The sequence below is a fragment of the Thermobia domestica genome, chromosome 2 (assembly GCF_964235325.1).
Source record: "Thermobia domestica chromosome 2, izTheDome1.hap1.1, whole genome shotgun sequence".
NCBI classification, from domain to species: Eukaryota; Metazoa; Arthropoda; class Insecta; order Zygentoma; family Lepismatidae; genus Thermobia; species Thermobia domestica.
The window spans coordinates 16,822,455-16,844,864 of NC_137455.1; the positions used below are offsets into that span (position 1 = coordinate 16,822,455).

Sequence of the window (22,410 nt, forward strand, 5' to 3'; positions counted from 1 at the left end):
TTAGAAACGCGAAAATAAATGCCGATTTTCTAAGTGGCTGGAAATCGAAAGCAGATAATTGAGTCGTAGTAACGGTATCTCACGCAAAATAATATTGTCTAGGACGCTCTTGTTCCACTTTTCGATTATCTTTTATCTATTTGAAGATATCATATAATTACTGTCAAATTAGCGGTATTTTAATTTCGCAGTGACTAGGCCTCTTAAACAGGTATAGTTTTATTAAGAAAGTGTACAAATGTATGTTCAGTTTGGAAGTTTTTTTTTTTTTTTTTTTTTTTGCGGGGGTCTGGTCCTGACGGACCTCCTCGTTGGTGCACCCCTGTTCTACGTCCCACCTTTATGAAATGAAATGAAAATTTTGAGTTTCACGTCCCACGCTCATGCCGGCTAGGTTAAAGGACACGGTGAAGATAAGAAATGAATGAAATGGTGGAATGAAGAAAGTGGGAGGAAACGGGAGAACCCCGAGAAAACCCACACACGCAGTGTCTGTCCACCACAAGGCCCGTGTGACTCAAACTAGGATCGAACCAAGGATCACACACACTAGAGGTGAACGCTCTACCACTGAGCCACAATAGGAAAGAAGTAAAATATACCAATACTCAGTTGTAGAGTGATTATCTCAGGTACGGGGAGAACTGGTTCGATTCAAGCTACCGCGAAATAGGCTTTGAAGTGGACAAACCCCATGTTCTTGGGTTTTCTCGTAGTTCTCCCGTCTCCTCCCACTTTTTTATTCCACCATTGCCATTCGTATAATCTATAGGCGGAGCTAGAACGTAAAAACTGGGGGCCAGCTAGAACCCAGACTATGACAGGTATATCATGAGCTTACTATAAATTTATAAATAATAGCTTAAATTATTTTTGCTGTTCAAAATACTGTGGGGTTTAGGCCCTTGACCCCGGGAAAAAATGAAATCTTTAAGTTTTACATCCCACGGTTATGCCGGTTAGGCTAAAGGAGACGGTGATGATGAGAGATGAGTGAAATGGTGGAATCAAGAAAGTAGGAGGAAACGGGAGAACCCGGAGAATACCCACGAGCACGGTGTTTGTCCACCACAAAGTCCATACGGCGCGAGCTGGGATTGAACCAGGGACCCAAGCACCGGAGGTGAACGCTCTACCACTGAGCCACCGCGCCCCCTTGATCCCGGGCTAGATCCATCACTGGTATAATCATCACAGTTTCCCTTAGCCTCAGCGCATAATCATGGGATATTAAAGTAAAAGTAATGTTTTCTTGACTTCAAACGACGTTTTATACCTTTAGGTGCAGACCTAGGTCCCAGCTCTCTACATGACTAGATTTTCTTATTATAAACGATAGATTTACTGTATAATAACAAACCCCTCAACACTCCGTGCGCAAACATTGATTTCTATCTTGTCTGCCCATAATAATTATTTTGTAATACAGTAAATTCAAGGTAAAAACTGATAAAATTGATTGATGATGATGACAAGTGTGAGACAAATCAAGACATACATGCAGTGGCGTATTTACGATTTTGTTTCGGGAGGAGCTTTGCTATCTTTCGGGGAAGGGGGCTTTGCCTGAAAATATGAAAATTCTGCAAGATATTTCATATATTTTACTATAGTAAGTAAGATTTCGGGGGGGGCTTAAGACCGGAAGCCCCCCTAAATACGCCACTGCATACTTACTAAAAGAAAGTACCGTATACAAAAGTGCTCGAAATGTGGAATAAACAATGGAAAATAATGTAAATTAATTATCTTAATGTGACAAATATGTGAAATATGTGTCTCTGTTGTAATATTGGCATACATTCCGTTAATCCTTACCAGTTTATAAAACACGTTCGGTTAGGTTTAGGTTACTTTATATTAGATTAGATAAGTTCTGTTCGATTTACCATGTTATAAATTATCATGACATACCTTAACAGAATTTAACCCGTAATATTTTGTATTAAAAAAATAATAAAAATAAAATAGCATTGTTTTATTACATGTTCTGCGGCGATTTCCTACGAACTACTAGATCTTAATCAGGGATGAAGATTCAGATTTTGACAACAGCTGAAATTCGTTCCACATTTTCACACAATTATGGGTCGATAGCCTCAAAATATTACATAAATCATTTTAAAAATAGTTGCCTAAAACGGCTTAAAACAGAATCAATGCCCAAGATTAAAATAAACCTTTGTACTTACCCCTTTGCCTAGTCTTTTCTTGATTTCATATCTTCTAGCAATATGGGCATCGACTTCTCCTAGATTATCTGTCATTTTGATTGTTTTATTGTAGAGAAGTGTTTGTCACGTTTAGCTCGTGGTCATCATGTGTCCAAAATTTCACTAGCACTGGACATGGCACTTAGAGAAAGACGTTTCAGTTTCAGTTTAATCTCTCACACAATGTCATTCTACTAAAATCATTGTTCTAAGTCACATGTTGACTCGATATTCACATAAAAAACAAGCGCACATGCACACAAACACTCTCCCTCTTTCACAACCAAGCGCTCACTTCTAGAATAGCATTTCCGTACTTGCCACAGCGGTCGGTTGGTCTGTGCTTTCTTTCTGCGCACGGATCATAAAAGCAAGCCACAGCGTCAACTCAAAACTTCTTCTTCTTCGTTTCACGCGTTGCCATGGCAACTGAGCGATGCAGCAAATTAACAGGGGCAGCGCAGCGTGAAGAACTGACCCTCAATCGTTTCTGGACACGCGAAATTTTCTCATCAAATATCCAATGATCTTATGTGGGTGGTGATAAAAAAAAATTATATACCATACATATATTCTCTTTATTTTAGTATCATGCATGATCATCAGCATGTAATCATCTTCATTAATCATTTCTTTTAAACGAAAGAAATTAAAAATGCAATTATTGGGAACAAATTTTAAGTTTGGTGCTTCTTTCACGTATAAAATATATGAATCACGACGTTTTTACGCCAATATTGACTTTCCACGAACTGTGTTTAGTAATACTGACGTGTATGTTGAAATCTGACAACCCTAGAAAGGAAAGAAATTGGGCTTCAGTAAACCCAAGTCGTGTGCAATGTAAAGATAATTTTTATTTATTCTATTTATTTATCATGTGTTTACATATTATGGGCTATAAGGAACGAGCGCTGTCGTTTAGTAAGGAAGTGATAAAGTTTCAACACTTGGCGATTAACACAATATTGATAAGTAATAGGCCTACTTATTTCTTATTCAGAAGCCAATAATCCACTTCAGTAAGTTCTCATAGCATTCGCCATCAAAAAAGTAATATTGGATTTTAAGCTTGTGTAATAAATTCCTGGTTTTCAATATCCCTTCCTCATTTCTAGGTACAGTCTCTTTGATTAAAAGTGTTGTTCTTCTATAAATGTTATATTTTTAAATCCATTTTAAAAATTAATTACTGGTAAAAATGTCTTTATTATATTATTTTGCATTATCTCCCCAAAATTTCGAAGAGACAGTGAGTTATTATCCCGTCTTATGGAAACCCTTGTTTATTTTAATCTGTACTTTAAAATATCAGATGAACAATTTTAGATTAGTATTTGACTTTTTTAAAAAAATCTTTTATTATAGTTTACATATATTATGTAGACATCTAATGAAAGTGTAAGCCTATATTACGAGAGGGATTCAATCGTACTAGGGTTTGTTAACGCTACTAGTATCCAGCGCTGAATTAGTGTCGTCTACAACACTTCTATGCAACGTGCCACTCTTATTCCCGCGTTAGTCGTTGGAGTGTAGCAGACCATTGAATATGGCAGCTCCATTGTCGATCTGTACCAAGGAGGAAATGAGAGCAGTGATTTGCTTTTTGTTTGCGGAAGATCGCGTGAAGCAAGATCTACGAATGGATAGAGCGTTTCAAACAGAGAAGAACTTCTTCATGTGACGAGGAAAGATCGGACAGGCCATCAACATCAATGATTAAGGGCAATTTCGAAGTCGTTGAGGGCATGGTGATGGAAAACAAACGAATCACAGTGGACGAAATCCCCAATACTTTACATATCAGTCATGGTTCAGCGTATTTCATCTTACACGACAGGAAAAAAGATTTCCAACCGATGCAGAATTCATTGCTGCGGTGCAAAATTGGTTACAGTTGCAACCGAAAACTTTTTTTTTCTTCGACGGAATCAAAAAACTTGTGAAACGTTGGGAAAAGTGCGTTGTAGTGCAGGGAGATTATGTAGAAAAATAATGTATGTTTCGGTTCAAGGGCGCCCATGTTGTGGTTTCCAAGAGGGGGGGGCAAATATAAGCGAGGTTTCAAATATAGTTTCAAATTTTGCTATAACTAATGTAAACATTGTATTGGGCTTTCGACATTGCCAAGTACGATTTTCTCTTGGGGGGGGGGGGAGAGCGCCTCACCTTGCACCCCTGATGGGCGCCCTTGTTTCGGTTTTCTATCATTAGAAAGATGTAGTTTTTCTCTGAAGTTCATTTACTTTTTGACTTTTCCTCGCACTTAATGCAGAAATTTTGTCATTATTGTTTATAAGAGTTGGTCAGGATTATTTATAGGCTTACACTGTGACGACGCTACAGGAAACACGAGTGGCAGCACCCCCCCCTCGTTTCTACGCCTTCCTCTCGACAGTTCAGCTTGATATGTATTATAACGTAGATTGGTAACGTAAAACTCCTATGGCATACAAAACATAGCTGCCCCCAATATTACTCTTCCCTCCCGCTTGCTCCCCCAAATCAAAGCTAGTGTCGTGCTTTACCTATGCTATATCCTGTAATATAAAAGTTTTGTGAAGTAACCCGTAGTTATGTGTATTTCTGTCATAATTTGTTAAATTCAATCTTCATTATTTAATTAAATTATTTTCTTCCTACAACTAAATTTTAATAGAATTATCGAAATCTTCAATTCAATCAAAACAAAACTTTTATTCATGATGTACACTCATGTCCAAAATTATTGTCGCATATCTATAACTTTCTTGCAAGAATATTATTTGATAATGATTTTGCAGGATATCTTTAATACTGATACTATGTGTACAATCGGGAAATGTATATTTGTGGTAAATTTCATAGGAAAATAATTATAAATACGAAAATTAGGACGAGTAAAATAAAATGTTGCTAAATGGACAAGATAATTTTATTTTCGTTTTATTGTTCTTATTCACTGCTCTTTTGACATGATACTTGCCACATACACGTGTTTGCCGATTATACACATACTAACATCGTAAGAAATACCGGGGGAATTCGTTATCAAATTATATTCCTGGAACAACAGATTTATAGACATGCGACAATAATTTTGGACATGAATGTACATTCGCAGACAGTTTAAATGAGCATGTATTTCGTCATTACAAAAGTTACTAATAAACATAAGACTAGTTTCCCTTCCTGCTTTCGTGCATTCCCTTCCGCCTAACCTGGTGCTTCCTAGTTCACTGATTGCAAGACATCACTTTTTGTTTAGCAAAACCATGGAGGACACGTACACAACGGATATTCATCATGAAGATTTGAAAAGGATTACATCGAGTGAAGAAGAGACCATTTCATTGGAGACGTTTAGCTCCATGTTCTTTTGAATACCATTCTGAAGGTTCATTGCCGCAGAAATTCTTTGACAAAACACCTAATTCATTGAGCAGAGATGAAAAAATTCCGTTCATGGCCCTAGCAGCATGAAGATTTGATTCAACACCCATAGCAGCTTGACAGGATTAGGTTCCAGCTGTCAGCTAGCTCCAATTTCTAGAGTTTCCTCCAGAAAGAAGACACTGGAAAGATATATTCATTATTCCAGACAATGAGGATAACACCGAGTTAGGCTAGTGCTCCTTCTTTGTTTTGTAATCTAAACTTTTCTCTCTTCACCTCACCTTTGCTACGAGTCACTTCTTTATAAAATTGAAACGTTTGAATTTTATTTATACTCAACTTAACCTTTCACAACTAAGTTCTGTGTAGGATATCAGTTTTCATCCCCATATTTTATATCCCTTAGTTTAGCATTTAGTAATCATAATCTGAGCTATTCACTAATGTTTCCACCACGGCACAGTTTGATATACAATTTACATATGAGAACACAAGTTATCGGCAGGATTCAGTGGCGTACGAAGAATTTCATTAAGGGAGTTCAAGTACATAATTTCATAACCTTTCAGGACAAGCACGATATTTTTTTGTATATATCGGTATATACCTTAAGATATATACCGATTTTTTCCATAATGTTTTTTTTAAAGGGGTTTACCCCCGAAATTCTCCCCTTGCATACGCCACTGATAAGATTATTTCACAACACATCCAGATTGAATTGAAAATGTCGCTAGTGTAAGTTGCAGAAAGTGACATGGGGTGAGAAACACCTGGCGGGCGTATAGATCCAGAAGTACTGCAGTTATGAGGGGGAAGAGGTCATTTGCTTGATGGCGTTAAGCAAGGGAAAACTCTAGCGGAAACTTACGTTTGGAGCTTGCACAAAAAATAAATTCTCAATCCACTTCTTCATTATTCTAATTAGTCTAAAAATTTTCAATTTAACGGAAATTAACTATAAGTGTATTCACCTGGACATTTCTAGAGTAATGGAAAATTTGTTACATGTATAAAATGGTTATATTTTTGCCACCGCAAAGATGTTACGATACAATAGTTGCTCCCTTATATTATTGTACGCATTAAGTGTTGATAAGCTATGTGAAGGGATTCGTTATAAAAATCATTTCAAGTACTTCAGATTATTTAGTTCTGTAAGCTAATTCTATATGATAGGGGCGAGCAGTTCCGAATTCGATTCCCGGTGAGGACACTCGGTCGAAAACGTAATAGCTTTTTCAGACCACCCATCTTCAGTGAGCTTTCTCCTGGGTTTTCCTCATTCGCACCAGGCAAATGCCGAGATGGTTAGGTCCCAGGTTGCTTCTTTCCTTCCCTAATCTTTTCTTCCTTCCCATTCATCGGATAGTGTGCTCGCCGGGGGACGTCATCCTTTATATGCGTGACGAACTAACATGACCATAGATGCCGAGAGTTTAGAAATCTAATTTCTAATCCTAATTCTATATGAGTGGTATCTCACTCTTTTCTTTTATTGTTTTTTATGTATATGACATTTGATTTGTCTGTGCGTGCGATAGGGTTACCAACTATTTTCGTTGTTTACAACTGAGGTCAGCCCCATGGTAGGATTGCCAGAGGTGCTGCTTTTACTTGAGATTTTTTTCACGTGCAATTTTCATGAAAATCAAAGATATACTGAATCAAATCAAATTTAATGGAATCATTCTTGTACATACTTTAAGAGGCCTTATCACTGTGAGATTAAAATACCGCTAATTTTACAGTAATTATGTGATATCTTCAAATAGATAAGATATAATCAAAATGTGAAACAAGATCGCCCTAGACAATATTATTTTACATGAGATACCATTATCACGATTCACGTATCTGCCTTCGATTTCCAGCCATTTAGAAAATCATTTATTTTCGCGTTTCTGAATGGCTGCAAACTGTAAGCTACTAGGTGACTCGTGATAACGGTACTTCATGCAAAATAATATTGTTTAGGGCGATCTTGTTTCACATTTTGATTATCTCTTATCTATTTGAAGATAGCACATAATTACTGTAAAATTAGCGGTATTTTAATTTCGCAGTGATAAGGCCTCCTAAGTAGTTGTGCACTGAATACGTAAACTATTTAATATGGGATGAAACATCAAAGCAAGTAGGTGGCTGCAAACTTAAAGGGCCTATCTGGTTTGGCATAAGGACCAGACTGTGTCACGTGATCAGGTCAAAAGTTACGTTGCATGCTAAATCGAGTTTGGAGATTAAAAATCCAGATGTGAGATGTTTCAAGCACGTAACCTCCGCGTGGGGCGCCTTGGGTAATTCGCAGAAGATGCATGTACTTTTTCATTATTATTGATTTTATTCAAACAACTTTACTTTTCACAATGTTCTATCCATATTTACCTCACGTGCTATACATCGTTTTTAAGTTTTTTATTATGTATTTGCAATAAGTTTTCAATTAGTGATCTCCTAATTTGAGATATTTTGACGACCTCATTTTTCACTGATTTTCCATTGACTTTAATGTTTGTTTCCTGACATTCTACTATGCTCCACTCACTTTTGGATAATTTATTTTCTGAATGTAGAATCTACATAGTTTGTTCTATATTTGAGCTGAATATCAGCCGTTCCTTTTTGGTTTTTGAGGTAAGTGGAAGAATTATTTGTTTTTGATTGATTTTCAATTGACATTAATTTTAATGTTTCATGCTTTTTTTGACAATGTTTCATCCATTTTAGAACAATTTGCTTATAAAATATAGAATCTACATAGTCCTACATTTGACTATGAATTTCAGCCTTCTCTCTCTCTTGTTTTTTGAGATAAGTGGAGGAATTATTTGTTTTTGATTTATTTTCCATTGGCATCAATGTTAATGTTTCGTGCATTTTTTGACTATGTTTCATCCATTTTAGGACAATTTGCTTTTGGAATATAGAATCTACGTAGCTGAATTTCAGCCATCTCCCTCTTTTGGTTTCTGAGATAATTGGAGGAATTATTTGTTTTTCATTGATTTTCCATTGGCATTAATATTAATGTTTCTTGCCTGTTTCTAGTTTCTTCTACATTTAAGCTGAAATTCAGCCATATTCCCAAAATCTGTTCAAATCATTGCAACCGTATAGGCCCTTTACCATATGGAAACAGCTTAAAGAATATCCGATAATATTAAAAAAGTGATAATTTAGTACGTCTTCAACAGTGGCGGAGTCAGAAAAATACCTTGCAGCTAATAAACTTCCATGTCAGAAAAGCGAAATCGATGTACTGACAATGTGTGACCTGCTGAAATGTTCGCCGCATAGCCGGACAGATTTTCATGTACTATTATGATACCGCGTTAAATATTTTATTTCAGTACATAGAAGTGAACCGAATTGTAGGAGAGACAGATAAGAAACAAGATAATTATTCTTTAATTTTCTTTATATTCATACGGGTTAGAAATACTGATGACATCAGTTAACAGTTAAAAAGAAGTACGAAACTCACTTCTGCTACAATCCATGAAGATCTATGGCTAGGCAGATGTATCACTTTCAACGTGGTGATGCGTGGTCAGAGCACCAGCTCTCAGGTGCCATTGTTTCTGACTTTCTGCAACTGAGTTCGCTACTTCTTAATTCACACAGTTCCCCAATTGTCTCATGATCATGAAGAAATGGAAGGAAATGTTTCAGTTTTCATGACCGACGACCATGTCTTGGAAGCTAAAGGAGATGATGATAATGAACGAAATGATCGAATGAATCTATATATCTAATGTATGTACTATCTCTTAGCTGTATTGGTTGTATTAAATAATATATACACATTTAACGGCGGGCTTTGTAACTTTACTTTCTGATCACTCCTCGTATGAAAAAATCGTTGAAACTAGAAAACCACTGCTCCCACCGAATTAAGCTCTTTTTCCTATCGAATCACCAATTTTCTTTGATTCCTGATTTTGTTTTACGTTTCTTCCCTTAAAAAAACTGTACTCAAATGCTTTTCGTGTTATAATGAAAAAATGAAATGAAATCTTTGAGTTTTACGTCCCACGGTTATGCCTGTTAGGCTAAAGGAGACGGTGATGATGAGTAATGAATGAAATGGTGGAATGAAGAAAGTGGGAGGAAACGGGAGAACCCCGAGAAAACCCACGCACACGGTGTTTGTCCACCACAAAGTTCACTTGGCGGGGGCTGGGATCGAACCCGGAACCCCTAGCACCAAAGGTGAAGGCTCTACCACTGAGCCACCGCGGCGGCCCCCTCGTGTTATAATGGAATATATTGAAATGCTTAGAAAAAGTCCAAAATTTCCCAGGCAAAACAGCCATATTGAAAATCATTTTATTTAAAAAAGAAAAAACGCTATTTTTTACCTACTTTTGCATCTTTAACTTAGGAGCAAGTGAATGAATTCGCAATCAACTTTACATCTTTCAGGGTAAATTTCTGAAAAATAAAATCCAATTCCCAAAAAAATATATCATGCATTTCTGACATGCAGGAAGATCCAATAATCATTAAAATAACATTACTAACTGAAAATATTCTTTTGCATTAACAATAAGAACAAAAATATAAATAAATAAATAACACTTGACATACAATTAGTATATTCTGGTGAAAGTGCTGATTTATAGCTAATTCATCTTACGTGTTGGAAATATTTTCAATTATTACAGTTCTTTTCCATAATTATTTTTGTATCCGAGTACAATCCACACAAAAAAAAAAAAAACTGAATTAAATAAATCATAACGAAATAAATTTCAATATTTAATAAAATATTGAAGAAAATGCATCAGTCATAAGGAGACCACATAAAAGCTCTGAAACAATATACGTGTGTGTATTCTTTTGACATCATTGCTATTCAAGACAATGTTCTTATTGCATGTTTCGATACAGGCACAAAAAAAGAAGCACTAAGTTAGAAGTAGGTTCACGAATACATTTGGCACGCAATACCAAATTTATATTCTACTTCCAAAAAAAAGTTGATTGATATTCTAGAGAAATAAAACTAAAATAAAAATCGAAGTTCATATATGACATATATACATATTTTTCTTTGTTTAGAAAGAATGGTACCGTGCATTTGAAGAAATCTAATTTAATAGTTTTATATGTTCCATTACTTTAGAAAATATAAATGAAATGAGATTTATTTCGATAACCTATTAATAACAAAAGGTATTTAGTTTGTACCTAGCTTCCCAGAGGCATATATTTTAATGACGCTCGAACCTAGTCATAGGAGCTAAATACATAGTTCTGATTGGTTGAAGTTATCCGTTTCTCGCCACGTGACATACATATAGCAATAATCAAACACTAGATGATATCGGTTCTCGTAGTCGAGTATGCTAGCCAGCGGGCTAATAATTAGAATGTTTTTTGGCCTGGGTTCAAACCCGACCCAAGGAAAGTTTTCTTTTTTAATTTTCATAACACTTTCCATCATTAAAATAAGGTGAAATTAATACTCGTTTGCTCTTGTACGTTACATATAATGCATAAATTGTGCTCTTTCCACCATTTACCTAACCATTTGGGATGTAGTTAAATTTACATTGAAGTTGCATCATCCGGTCGTGACGTAATGTCACGTGGTAATTAGTCCACTTTGCACATACAACTTTATTGATAAAAAAAAGTAATTTACTTATGTTACAAAACATAGCTGAGCGAACGTCAGCGAGCGAAGGGAGTTAGAATAGAAGTCCCTTAGGATTCGTTTTATTCCACCTTTGCCCATTATAATACCACATGACATTACGTCACACTCGAGTGGTGCAGCTTCAATTAATATGTTTACCACAGGGGCGGGTCAACAGACAACTCCAAGCAATCAGAAACGTGTATTTAGTTCCTATTGCTAGGGTCGAGCACGAAAAAAATATGCTTTCCAGAGGCCATTGAAGTTACAGAATCTCTGAGGCGAATTCATTCGTCCGCCATCTTTCACCATCGCCCATCATTTTCATCATTTTTTACATTAAATATATGTATACAATTTTGTAATATAGTACAATATTGTATATGCAATTATTTAAAACAAAATTCGGTTATATAGCTGACTAGGACTTAAGTCTGCTACTGAAAATATAAAACCTCAATTAAGGTTAAGAAACAAAGCAATAACAATTTTTAAAATATAAACGCGGGACTCTATCAAAGTAGATTTTCTAACTCTTTAATGTTTCCAAGACAAATGAGATTTCAAGCACATAGGTTCAAAGGTGAGGTTAGATTTACATCGAAGTTGCACCAAATGTCACGTGGTATGATCATGGGGGCAAAGGTGGAATAAAACGAGCCCTGCGGGGCTTCTAACCCCCTTCACATGCCGACGCTCGCTCAACTTTGTTTCATAACGTAAGTAAATCACTTTTTTATGAATAAAATTGTACGTGCAAAGTGGACTAATTACCACGTGGCATTACGTCATGGCCGGATGGTGCAACTTCAATGCAAATTTAACTGCACCCATAGGTTCAATGTGTGAACAAATGGTTATAAAAACTACCAAATATTCTATAAGTGAAAATATAACTTTTCAGCTTAATTTTAACTTACGAAATTAAACCAATGCTAAACCGGGATTACATTTATGGCTTGTACGCGTATGGCATGATTTAAATACCGGGTAAGTCTAAATGATATTCCCAATTTCGTTAATATATTATTCGAACAGTAAAAGAGCTTTTCTTGCCAATATTTTTTCTAGAAAAATATACTCTCAAAAAAGTTTTTTCTCTTTCTATTGGAGAGGCATAGTTAATAGAACTACACCAGGAGGCAGTTTAGTCGAAGTGAGCAATATGACTTTTACAGGCCACAGTGATTTCTGTGTGCTTGATTTTCATGCGACTAAGACCGTCATGCAAATGCAACGGCATTTCTGTGGAAAGTTCAGGGTATTTGTGCCGCCACTTGCTACAAGTGTGGTTGAATTGCATAAGAGCATCACTGCAGCTGTGGGCCTACTACCCTGACATGCTCGGAAGAATTTGGCAGGAACTTAATTCTAGATTAGATGTGTGTCGTGCAACTCGTGGATCGCATATTGAACATTTATAATACGTTAGAAAAAAAAAACTTTTTGAGTTGATCAATCAATGTGTGTAATTTCTGTTTACATACGTGTTATTAAAAGCAAATAATAATAATAATAATAATAATAATAATAATAATAATAATAATAATAATAATAATAATAATAATAATAATAATAATAATAATAGCTGAAATCGGAAACATCGTTTTGACTCACCCTATATATACGTATGTATATGTAATATATGTATGAATGAATGTTCCATCATAACTCTTGAATACCTGAAGCAATTTCAACCAGACTAGTTACAAATATGAGTTGTAATCTGAAAAAAAAAAAAAATACTGGGGTGGGGGGTAAGACACCCATACGAGAAACATTTTGACTGAAAACATAAACATCTGAGAGACATGCAACCACACTTGCATTGAAGAGGTTAGGGTTGCATACACATAGGGGTAATTGGCACCAACATTGTCTGTTGTTTATTATTGCATAGCAGGAAAACGGTTGATCAATTGGAAATGGATTTTGGAATATTATTAATACCTATCTCCAGCTGTGGTTAAATTTAGCCACCATCGTAAGACAATTGCTAGATCCATTGTCATACAGCTATTAACGATTTTGTGTTTTGATAATCACAGATTTCCTTGGATTTTATTCCGTACACACTACATGCCGTTCAAAACATTTTACAATATGTTCAAATTCGCTTAATTGCTTACACACGTATTTCTATTGAATCTTTGGATATGGGTCAAGGCAATTGTGTATGTAATTTTAATTTATTTATTACAGATTTTGTTAACTGATTACCTTAATAGACATAAGTATTATTGGTCTTTCTATCTGATGAGTTTACTTGTAATGGATGTATTTAAACAACACATTAATTACAATATTTTGGACTTCTTCGAAGTTAATTCCAAATTTATAACCACAAATTCAAACTGGCATAGCTTACCTGAATCAAACTGACATAACTTATCCCTAAACGAATTGCTCGAAATCAAAACCACAATTATCATTACAGATCTGTCTACTAAAAACAAGATTATCCCACTACTACAGAATTATGTCGTACAAGACCAGATAAAGTCTTTGATGGACTTTGACCATCGTCTATGTTGTTGAAGATGTGTCCCTACGAGAACATGTCGAAGTTCCAGAAAAGATGAAAGTCAGTGAGCGAGGCCTGATGAATATGGTGGATCGCCAGCAATTCGTCTCGCAATGGGTGTAATTTCTACATTGTTTACATAAACATTGTTTTTGCCAATCATGGTTTTTTTTTTTCTGTTGATCGATGTCAGACATAAACGTTGTAGTATTCCTTTTAATACTTCTCGGTAATGTGATGTACTCTCCTGTATTAAGCAAGCCATAGTAGTTACCCACGGCCATGGACAGTTTCACCGTCACTAGAAACTTGTTTGACTGCAACATTGGGTTTGTAAAGATTTTAGAAGCGTGATGCAAATATTAGCAAAATGTTTCAGTTGTTACAGGATAGTATTTATCACCGTATGTCTCAAAGCAATTGTGAAATTGATCATTTTGTGCGCAAGAGCAACATAAAGCAGAATTTAAAACGAAGATTTCTTTGATTCTCGGTCACTTCCTATAGCATCATTTCCAAGTTTCTCCAAAATTCCATGTTGCTGTAGAATGACTAAAAACATTGAGTTAATCTGTAACCTCCAGCGTCGTTTTCTGCGGATCAGCTTCGATGGCCTTCAATTCGTTGTAAACATCAGACCGAGCCTGTGAACTTCCTTATAGTCCAAGTTTGTTTCCACAACAAAATTTACAGAAACAACGTTGCTCTGTGAATTCGTTCACATGGCCTTTATACCACACTACATTATTGTTTCGAGCTTTTTATAAGCCCCTGAGACCTAGCTTAAATTCGTGAAGTGGATTTAGCGAATATCGTGTTATGAGATTCTATTTACTCAGGCCCGACAATAGACAAAATTACAGAGATATCTCTTATGGCGTATAGAGCCACAGACTGTGGATAATATGCTTCTGAGTGAAACATAAAAAGGCATACATTTTTTATGGCTACTCCAAACGAAAATACCCGAACTTTCTTATGAGTTTTGCAACAGCTCAATAGTATAATGAAATATCCTATTAGTTATGCAACCAGTAAAACATTTCCTTGGAATCCTCCAAGAAAATTATCACATTATTTTGCGCTGAGGCAGTCATCTTGGTGTTGATCACTGGCACAATATATAATGAAAATGTGATCATATCTAATTGGATTTAGGGGATCCAATTTTGGTAAATTTTTGCTACATCCATTATTAGAGTTTAAAAAGAACATTTAAACCTTACAAAGGTTTCAAGATTCAAAAATCAACGATTTTGGAAGATTTAGTCATTTTATGTTGAATAGTTGTCAACCCAAGCTTTTAGCTCTCTGTACACTATACTGTAGATTAAAATCGTGCCTAATTAAAAACTTTTTAAACTAGTTTTTAACTTAACTTACTAGTTTCTCATTAAAAATTATTAAAAACATATAATATTTTTTAAAGTTTTCCCGTCAACTAGCCTAAAGTACATACCATATTCATCCTTAGTTATTCAAGGAGTTTATTGCAAAGAACATTGTGTTGACTTAAATTATTGAACAGCAAGTAATAGCGTGATATCAGTTAATGTGAGACCATAATAACCGTCACGACTCATGAAGTCTCGCCTCGGCATCAGTCATAGAACTGCTTTGCCTTATACATGTGATACATCAGAATAATTCAACGATTCCTGGAGGTGTCTTCCGAACGCACGCTTAAGAAAACGCGAAACAGCATAAATACACCAATAATATTGTCAAACTTAGAAGACATGGCGGATGAGCGGCAAATAAACAACACTTAAAGAAGTATAGCACGAACACTAACAATTATTGGAGTTAAAACAGTAACAATAATAATAGCAAAATTGTAAAGCAATGACAGTAACAAAACGAAGGCTTAGTGGCAATCCGACAACCCTATACCCTTAGGAGATGTGCTCTGTATACCTCGAAAGACGAGACTGCTAAAAATTTCATGGATGGGACTTGACGATCGGGATACACCCACGTGTTTGATTGGATGCTGAGATCGGTGCATCTAGGTGAAGCTTCACGACTCCTTGCGATCATTATAGTAGCGTCATTTCAAGTTTTACCAGCGGGAGGAGCAAGGATGTCCACAGACATGAGTTTTATGTTTCTATTTTTAGTATTTTAGTATACAATTTATTTAAAAAAGCATGCGTTTCTCAAACTCAGGAGAGGGGCCGCGGTGGCTCAGTGGTAGAGCGTTCACCTCTGGTGCTTGGGGTACCGGGTTCGATCCCAGCCCCCGCCAAGTGAACTTTGTGGTGGACAAACACCGTGTGCGTGGGTTTTCTCGGCGTTCTCCCGTTTCCTTCCACATTCTTCATTCCACCATTTCATTCATCACTCATAATCACCGTCTCCTTTAGCCTAACCGGCATAACCGTGGGACGTAAAACTCAAAGATTTCATTTCATTTTTTCAAACTCAGGAGAATAGAGAAAATTGTCCTTCATAAATGAAATGAAATGAAATCTTCAAGTTCCTCGCTTATGCTAGCTAGGCTAAACGAGACGGTGATGATGAGAAATGAATGAATTGGTGGAATAAAGAAAGTGGGGGAAACGGGAGAACCCCGAGGAAATCAATGCACACGGTATTTCTCCACCACAAAGTTCAACTGTCGCGAGCTGTAATCGAACAAAAGACCCCATACACTAGACGTGAACGCTTTACCACTGAGCCACCGCGCTACACCTTCACAAATGACACGCCTTGCGTCAGACAGGCAGGTAATAGCGCAAGTGAAGACTCTATTAGTGTAACTACTTATTATTATGTGATGCACAGGCTGACACGGGGATATTTTGTCTTTTGCTATTAGGATAGTACCTCAAATGTATAATACTTCATTAAGTAGCGAATTTTTTTTATTATAAATGGAACAAAATAAGTAGATTACATTTAAGACAGTCAGTGCGGTGTATGGAGCACAACACTGCATCAATGTTTTGCTAGGTACTAACAGACTAACAAAGAGAAAAATCTTATTTCGTAAATGACTATCGCTCGTAATGGGAGCAAGAGCTGAGTAAACCATTAATTTCCGGTAATTTGAGGAAATTTCAGAATGCATAACCGCAAGAAGGGGAAGACCAGAAAATGAAAGTGAGTCAGCCGCATTAAAAATATCAGTTGCAGAAAATGAACATATTAAATGCACCAACGACGTTTGCATGTAACTAACGTTTACCACATTTCGTGATGTTGGAAGCAAAAGTTTATGTCTTGGAAGGAAAAATGCTTAATTCATATACGTATGTAGCTCAGTATTCCTATTATAGCAATTACACCAAACTACCGGCAGTTTCAAAGATGTATGTGTCCTTTTATAGTCTACATGTAATTGTTTGTTGCAAAAATAATGTAATAGCTAATTCATATCCAAATCCAAATGTATGTTTTTTTTTTTTTTTTTTTTTGAGAAATGGAATTGGTTATTTTGTTTGAGGAAATTACTTTTAAAAAATTGGTTAATAATCATTGTTTTAACCATTTAAGCCCAAACCAGTAAATATTTGCGCCTCTTCTTGTACAGAACTGTATAAATATATCTGATTGAATACGAATACAGTAGATCTCTTGTTAACCAATCACCACGGGTTCACACCCTGGTTGGATAATGAAAAGTCGGTTAAAACGAAAAATCATCATTTCATAGCTCTTTAATTGTATATCATCTCCATAACTATTAAAAGAAAACCTTACGGTCAGGGCCGTAACATGTGGGAGGCAGGGGGCAACTGCCCCCCAGGGAAGCTCACCGCCCTTTGAGGGGGCCCCAGTCTAAGGCAAAATTTTCTTACTGCATATATAATACGAACATTATATTTAAATGAAGCATCAAACAGGTTCACTACATTATATAAACAAAACAACACACAAAAGATTAAAAAAAAATGAGTCGTGGGTCCATTTCAGTAAAAATGTCTACTATTAGAGGCCCTAGAAATATTTATTCTTATGGCTTTGAGATTGGTCAATATTGTTCTCTTAATTAATTTTTCATGTATGGAACGGGCCCAGGGACGTGCGGGAGAGCCCACAGGCTCCGAGGGCCCACAAAGAGTAAGAGAAAGATGGAAAGAAGGGGCTTATTTTCGAATTTTGCGGGAGGGCCCAAAACAACTTTTTCTAGGGGGCTCAAATATTAATGCTTGCCCTTCCCCCTAGAAAAATCTAAATTATGGCGCTGCTTACAGTACTATAATTTAATAAATTTAACTTACAAAAATTAGAAGTTTCGACCACAAGCTGCTTCAGTGACACTCAGTTAAACGAAATACTTTATCATTATAAACAGAGCTGTTACAAAGTCTATATAAATGGCTCTCATAAAGGGCTGTTATAAAAACTACAAAACAAATGCTCATCACTTTTTTTAAAAAAAAAAAAAAATAATGGTATTGCAGTGAAATAAATTTCAATATAACTGTTATTTATGGAGACTTACATTTTATATTCAAGGTTCAAGGTATTTTCCTTCCTTCTCTTCGGAAGTTTGGTTCCTGAAAAAAATAAAAAAATAGTGAAAAAATGTACTGCTGTTTTTTATTTATCGTTTTCCATTTTCTTTTTCCACCAAAATTCAAAAAGTTCTTTGGTTTTTTTCATTTCTTTCTCACTTAGTTCCCTTCCATTTACATTAAAGCCTAGCCTCCAAGCTAATTTAACCAAATTTTCTTCCTTTTCATGTCATCGTTCCATTTCCATGTTTCCCTTATTTTAGGTTTTTTTTATACATTTTAACAATAAGTGTTCTAGTGTTTCATCTTCTTTAAAATAGTTGACATTTTTCGTTCACTTCTTTAAATTTTTTCAATCTTACCTCTGTTTCAAGGCTCCCTGCCCTGTCTTTGAAAAATAAAATGCTTCGTAAATCATTGTCCATATAATTTATTTTCTCATAGCGCTTTTTATATGTGTATATTCCTTTCGAACTGCTCTTCTTGACAACTTCTTCATACCACTTTTCCTGTGCTTTTTCTTTAATTGTTTTTTCTGTGATTTTTTCCCAATTTTTATAATTTTCTTCTCTGTGCCAATGGGTAGTTTGATCATAGTTTCTTTCTAATTTCCTAGCTCTCCTAAACCATTTTGTGTTCTCCCCTTTTCTCATATGTTTAGTGGCCTCATGCACAACTTTTACTAATCTTGTTTCTTCCATAAATTTTATCATCCATAGATCCATCACTGCCATCTGCGCCACAACCCCAACTGGGCTACGTTAACATCCACACATTCCTGCAACTTCCAGCGAAATTCGTGAATGCTATTCCTTCTGGCGTCGTCAGAAATGTCATGGATCACTTCACTAATGGTAACTGTCAGGTCCTGCAAGTCCTATGGTTTTACTGCATACACCTGTGTCTTAACTTGAACCCCATAGGGGGAAACCAAAATCACATAGTTTCAAATCAGGGGATCTGGGGGGCCAAGCGGTGAGCCCTCTGTGCCCAATCCACCTGCCAGGTAGCTCGCGGTCAATGTGGTTCCTGGCGACTTGTGCAAAATGTGGGGAGGAGATCATCCGTCTTGCAGGTTGCAGGTAGTGAATACGACCCAAGCTAACCAATTCGGGCATCAGGAAATTTGTAAGTATTGGAAGGTATGTCTCCCCTGTCACAGTGTTCTTGTTGAAGACAAAACGGACCTATGAGGTGGTCCATTACTACAGCACACCACACATTCACCTTTGGGGCTGTCTCTTTCGTGCGTTTCATATTCATGAAGATTTTCAGTTCTACAAGCAAGTCAGTGGTGGTTGTTTACGCTCCCTGAAACATGGAAAGTTGCCTCATCTGAGAACACGAGTAACTGCAGAGGTTTGCTATCATCATCCAGTCGTTTCAACATCAGCTCACAGAACTCTTGATCTTCTCCTTCTTCTTCAGTTCATGCACAAAATTTAATCTTGTACAGTTTGGCTTTCAAATGTTTACGCATTGTCTTGCGCGTTGTTGACTGGGGGATTCCCAATTCCAGCGAGCACTGCGGAATCGATTTTCTTGGACTTCTCTCCAGGCTGTCGGCAACTTTTTGCACCGTATTTGATCTCACTGCGGGCCGACCACTTCTTTGCATATCAAAAACACTACCGGTAGCCAGAAACTTGCTGTGCCAACTCTTTACAATTCTGACATCAGGATGTACTCTTTTGCACACTCGTCTGAAGTTTTGTTGCACCAATACACCTGATTTCAGTTCTGCATACCAACACACACAGTGTGCTTTCTCTTGTACCGTTGTTAATTTCATGACCTTTGTTGTCACCAGTGTTGCCAACCTCATCATTGTGATAGTGTTGTCAACTAAAATTTTACAGATCATCGCACTATTGAAAATATATTTCATGCAATATCATTACTTTTTTTAAAGTTACAAGCATTTGTTTTATAGTAAGGACTATATAACAGCCCTGTATATAACAATGGATGTTTGTTTGTTTGTGTGTGTGTGTTTTTTTTTCCAGCATAACTCTGGAACGTCTGGAGCAATTTTAACGAAAATTAGTACACGTATTACTTACAGTCTAGAAAAGAGAACTGTCGGATTAAGACCTCAATAAGTTTCATCTTAACCTTTTCCCCTTTATTCAAACAGGAATTGATTAGAATTTTCGATTTCCGGTTTTAACACTAATTGTCATAGTAATAGAAATAGTAATAGCTAGAAACTACTTTTGATGTGGATTCAGGATTCGAAGAATGGTATCCATCTTCGTGTATATTTATCTATTGTAACCGGATGTGGTAGGTATTTACTACCACTTTCGGCTTTAACATGGATTTCCATGGAGTAAAAAACGGTTATGGCTTTTTTAAATATGGATTCACCAGCCCAACCGGAAGTTATACGTTTACTACTTTTGGTTTCAATATTGTATTCCCATAGTTTCGAATATCACGAACATCGAGATCAGAGCTGGCATCAAATTTTGATTCCACCAAGGAAAGTCTCCGTAGTAAATCTATGAGGAAATCAGTGAAACACTACAGGAGTCGCCTCTGTTATATATATACTGTATATGCAGTGGTGAAGAAGTTGGTGGCACAGTTTAAACATGGCGATTTCTCAGCAGATGATGATGATGCAGGAAGACCAAAAATGGTAGCTATGCCAGAAAATCGTGGATGAAATTCATGATATTATGATTGAAAATCGCAGAATTCCAATAAAACGTGTGACAGAGATTGTGGACATTTCTCGAGGACACATCGGTAGCATAATTCATAATGACTTGCACGTGCAAGTTCTCCGCAAGTCATCAGGGAAAGGCATCTCCCATTTTCATCACAATGTCTATCAATTTCTGTCACGAATAGTACCATGGACGAAACATGATTGTACCGCTACGATTCTGAAATGAAACAACAGTGAACAGAGTAGTGGCACTCAGATTCCCCTCATCTCAAGAAGTTCAAGAGACAGAAGTCGGCCGGGAAAGTCTTTTGCAATATTCTTCTGGGATGAGGATGGAGTCATGTTCATAGACTATATGCCTTAGGGTTAAAAATTTAATACAAAGTATTACTCTGTGTTATTCACAAAACTGAAAGACAAATTAAAAATGCAAAATTATAAAAAGGAATTATATTTCTTCATTACAGTACTCCTGTTCCTCTTGCACTGCAAACACAGTTGATATTGCATGATCTAGGGTTTCAATGTCCAGATCATCCTCCTTGTTCCCCAGATCTAGCTCCATCAGACTATTACTTATTCCCCAAACTGAAATAACACTTGAAACAACTACATTTTGGATTTGGTAAGGAGGTGATTAGTGCTATGGAACATAGCAGTAGTCAGTGTCAGTGCGTTAATTATTTACCAACCAACAGTAGCCTTACACTTCGGAAATTATGCGACGACAGTAACCTAGCAGACGATCTTGCTGTTTACGTCTCTCGCTGCTGAAGCACGTGTGAGCCGCGGAGCGAAACATTTCGCTTTGTTTACGTCTACTTTCTTCTAAGGCTGGAAAGAGTATAAGAAATACTACGATTGCAAACGACGTAGAAAACAGCGACAACCCCAGGCACATGACGACGAGGGAACAGTAGAGTCACCGCCTCACCTGGAGCGCGTACATAACCGAGAGGATTCCATGGACAGTCAAAATCTGCGAATGGTCACCCCTCCTTTAGCTTGCTTTGGAGCTTCAGGAGATACCTAACCCAAAGCCTTTAGTTTGCTTCTTAACTCTAGACTTTCCTTTTTCCCGCTTAGCTTCCTTCGGAGCTCTGTTGGAATTCCTAATCTCAGTAGCTTAACTTGCTTCGGAGCTCTTTTGGAATTCCTAACCTCAGTCGCTTAGCTAGCTTCGGACCTCTGTTGGAATTCCCAACCTCAGTCGCTTAGCTTCCTTCGGAGCTCTGTTGGTATTCCTAACCTCAGTCGCTTAGCTAGCTTCGGACCTCTGTTGGAATTCCTAACCTCAGTCGCTTAGCTTCCTTCGGAGCTCTGTTGGAATTCCTAACCTCAGTCGCTTAGCTAGCTTCGGAGCTCTGTTGGAATTCCTAACCTCAGTCGCTTAGCTTCCTTCGGAGCTCTGTTGGAATTCCTAACCTCAGTCGCTTAGCTAGCTTTGGAGCTCTGTAGGAATTCCTAACCTCAGTCGCTTAGCTAGCTTCGGAGCTCTGTAGGAATTC

General features: G+C 36.7%; 1 protein-coding gene across 2 annotated transcripts in view; it reads right to left on the reverse strand.

The window, feature by feature from the left end:
* Erk7 (Extracellularly regulated kinase 7) overlaps positions 1 to 2,577 on the reverse strand; it is a 92,349-nt gene extending 89,772 nt beyond the window's left edge. For both annotated transcript variants that reach the window (XM_081739519.1, XM_081739523.1), the window contains exon 1: positions 2,193 to 2,577. In XM_081739519.1, coding sequence (XP_081595645.1) covers positions 2,193 to 2,267 — 75 coding nt within the window. In that variant the 5' untranslated portion in view covers positions 2,268 to 2,577. The remainder of the gene's footprint in view (positions 1 to 2,192) is intronic.
* Positions 2,578 to 22,410: the final 19,833 nt, after the last annotated feature.